At 35.0% G+C, this 3346-nt stretch overlaps 1 protein-coding gene across 1 annotated transcript; it reads left to right on the top strand.

Annotated features, from left to right (window-relative positions):
• Positions 1 to 267: 267 nt before the first annotated feature.
• On the top strand, positions 268 to 2678 carry LOC119314777. The gene is made up of 5 exons (XM_037589460.1): positions 268 to 421; positions 1285 to 1464; positions 1559 to 1612; positions 1939 to 2067; positions 2259 to 2678. The coding sequence occupies exons 1-5, from the start codon at positions 341 to 343 to the stop codon at positions 2619 to 2621; spliced, it is 807 nt and encodes a 268-aa protein (XP_037445357.1). The 5' UTR covers positions 268 to 340; the 3' UTR covers positions 2622 to 2678.
• The last annotated feature ends 668 nt before the right edge of the window (positions 2679 to 3346 follow it).

Here is a 3346-nt window from a genome sequence, read left to right as displayed (position 1 = left end):
ACTTCAACCACAAGGAGCAGAGTACCATGGTTTATGAATTTAATCCATATATACACTAGTATCTATTAATTCACATTAATGAATATATACAATTATAGAATATTTTATTTGATTTCCACCGCAAGGAACCCAATAAATGCTCTACATATTTGTTTCTTGTTGACAATTCAGATCTATATAAACTATGTACTTAGTCTATCGACCTCTAAGAATTGTGCAAGCATCCACATTTCTATTGGATGAAACAATGAAACTAGTGTACATTTTCTTGCTACTCTTTGTCCATTGCTTTGACAAAGTACATACAACATGGTCTCAGAATCCACATCTTCGGGGGCACATGAAATTCAAGGCAAGGGAATCCTCTAATGGAAGTTTACCATCGATCGAGGCTAAACCATTAAATGGTGAAGTTGCCCATGTATGTTCTTTCTTTCGTATGGTACATCTCATATCTATCACAATAAAGTTGCTCCTTTTTTCTTGTTTCTTCTATTGATAACCCAACTATAGGATTATTTTTGAACTCATTGGGGCTTACAAACTTATTTTTAAAATGCATAAAATTCCATATCCATATGAATATGGAACCACTTTTTGTATGAAAACCTCAAGTTTCTTAATTAATTCCATGGTGTCCATGATTCAACTTCAAGCCACTCCCTTATGTTTACATATGTGTATAGTCTTCCTTGGCTTCTTTGACATAATGATCACGGTCAAACATTTGTGGAGTATATCAAGACTTAGTTCGGTGGGAACGTGCATGAGAGGCTTATTTGTGAATGACCATGTTATCAGACCGCGGGGAATTCCCATATAGGGGTTTTGATAGTTTAAGGATGTAAGTAAACATTTTTTGGTAGCTAGAGGATAATACTACATACTAACGAATCCTATGATTTCCACTTAGAGATGCAAATATCTTACAACATATTATTGGTCGGTTATATGAAAATTAAATGCGAGCAATATGAGGTGTCATAATCTTGGTACTTGATGCTGCAGTACCTGCACTGACTAGATCACACATCCCAACATACTAGGATTAACGAATTTGTTATTCCTTATAAAAATAGACATCCTTAATATTCATTTTAATCCTAGTTGCTCCAAAAATAATTATAACATCTTCAAACTACTGCCACTATTTGATTATGATATTCTTCATACTTCCATCCTGGTAAACCTTACCTAAAGCATTTGAAACTCAACCGACAAATTTGTTTATATTTCACAAAATCCTTTATAATGTACTATTAATTGTGTGGTATTTCTTTGCAGGATGCTATTTACCAATCTATACCATTTTTTGTACAAATTTTTTATGGTGGCATTGCAACTTTTGATGTTTACGAGTCTCTAAATGTTAAGAAGGGACAAACATCTGATGCTGGAATATGGGTCGCATTTTACGAACAAGGTCATATCTATAATCTGAATATTGTAACTGCAGGATGGAGTGTAAGTAAATTTGTCCTTATTGAGACAAAGTTATTTCATCTGAATTATCATGTGCTCGATAGTTCTCAAAAGTTGTTACGTCTTTTTTGTGTAGATTGACCCTGCTTACTATGGTGACAACAAAACACACTTCCTTATAGGATGGTCGGTATGTAATCTATTTACCATGTGTTCGGTCACTAGGTTGAGATTATATAATTCAACATAGGTTGTTATATGAGAATATATAATCCAAATCCCAATCATAGTGCTAATTAACATGGAAAAGTAAGCACACACACAATATCTTGTAGCATACCATGTTCATCAATAGAAGATATCATTTATAGTGCAGCCCTGTATTTACATCAAAACACCACAATATTTTTCTCACGTGTGTTTTATTTTCATTGAATATGGCACAAAAGAAAATGTTTGAAATTGGATTTATATATTTCATATATGTAACCAATGGTTTTTATGGGGAATGGTCAGGCTGATGGATACAATTCAACGGGATGCTTTGACTTGAAGTGTGATGGATTTGTACCAGTTAACTATGCTCCTATTACCCCAGGAGATACTCTCAAGGGGAAAAGTAAGATATCTATCAAGATATTCAAGGTGGGATGATAGCTTTCTTATACTATTTCTAATTAATTTGATTAATCAAACTTTTTTTGCCCTCGTGTCACATGGATTATTCCATTGGCTTGTTACAAAGATTGAACCACAATTAGTCTTGAGCACATTCTAGATTAAACAAGAACACTTTGATGATTTCTTTTAGGGGTATCACTTTGATGATTTCACAGAGTAAAGATGATGGAGACTGGTGGTTACACTTTGCCCATGCTGGTCAAAAGTTTGCTCCCGTCGGATATTGGCCACGGAGTCTTTTCAATAGCTTGGCGTATTATGCAAATTATGTAAGTTGGGGAGGCTTCACTGGATCTCTTGTAGGGGAACCAAGCCCGCCCATGGGCAATGGGCACTGGCCAGGACAAGACTCTGCTACATTTCACGATGTGCAATATGTCAACAGTGATGGGCGGGGTTATCCTCCCGTTCCAGCGCCTGGCCTTCAGTCAAGGGAAACCCATAAGGACTGCTATCGTGTCAGCAAATTTATGACTGACAAGTTCAGTTATGGGGGGCCTGGTGGTTGTACTAATTAGTGTTCTTATGCACTAAGATATATTATAATGAATAAATACATGTGTTGTCTTGTTTTATTATTTCGTTTTTCCCATATATAACAAGTCCATATGATGTACGGTACGATAAGTTATGTCGCCTCACGCCCTCACTTAGCTCTTGAGACCCTCGTTTCCTATGATGAGATGTGGGTCACGTGATCCAAGAATGGATTTATACGGTACTCCCTCCGGTCCTTTTTACTCTGCATACTAGGTTTGTCTGAAGTCAATCTCATCCAACTTTGACCAAGTTTATATAAAAAATTATAGACATTCACATAACAACATCAATATCATTAGATTCATCTTGGAATATATTTTCATATTATATTTATTAGATATTATAGATGCTAATAATTTCTAATATAAATTTGGTCAAACTTAGCAAAGTTTGACTTTCAGCAAATCCAATGTGCAGAGTAAAAAGGACCGGAGGGAGTATAAACTCACCATAATTCCATTTTGGAGTCCGAGCTCCATGGAGCCTTTTGTTTTGAAAAATTCAAAATTTATAAATTTTGGTTAAAAAGATTCTGAAAAAAATTACACATGTACGCAAGGATGTAAAGTGTATGTGTGAAAAATTTCAGGATGAAATACCTTGAATTGAGAGCTGCAAAAAAAATCATGGACTTTAAAGATGAATAGTACATATGCTAAAAAGCCCCAGATTTGTCTTTTTTGTGTAGCTCACATTTTATTGT

Source organism: Triticum dicoccoides, chromosome 6A (assembly GCF_002162155.2).
Source record: "Triticum dicoccoides isolate Atlit2015 ecotype Zavitan chromosome 6A, WEW_v2.0, whole genome shotgun sequence".
In the NCBI taxonomy this organism is placed as follows: Eukaryota; Viridiplantae; Streptophyta; class Magnoliopsida; order Poales; family Poaceae; genus Triticum; species Triticum dicoccoides.
Note: the sequence above shows the minus strand (reverse complement) of the source record. Positions and strands in the feature narration are given on the sequence as shown.

Excerpts from the sequence above, each read along its gene's own strand:
- LOC119314777 (XM_037589460.1), top strand. The coding sequence starts at position 341 with ATGAAATTCAAGGCAAGGGAATCCTCTAATGGAAGTTTACCATCGATC. Across the intron at positions 422-1,284 it reads TAAATGGTGAAGTTGCCCAT|GATGCTATTTACCAATCTAT; the intron begins GTATGTTCTTTC and ends ATTTCTTTGCAG. Across the intron at positions 1,465-1,558 it reads TTGTAACTGCAGGATGGAGT|ATTGACCCTGCTTACTATGG; the intron begins GTAAGTAAATTT and ends TTTTTTGTGTAG.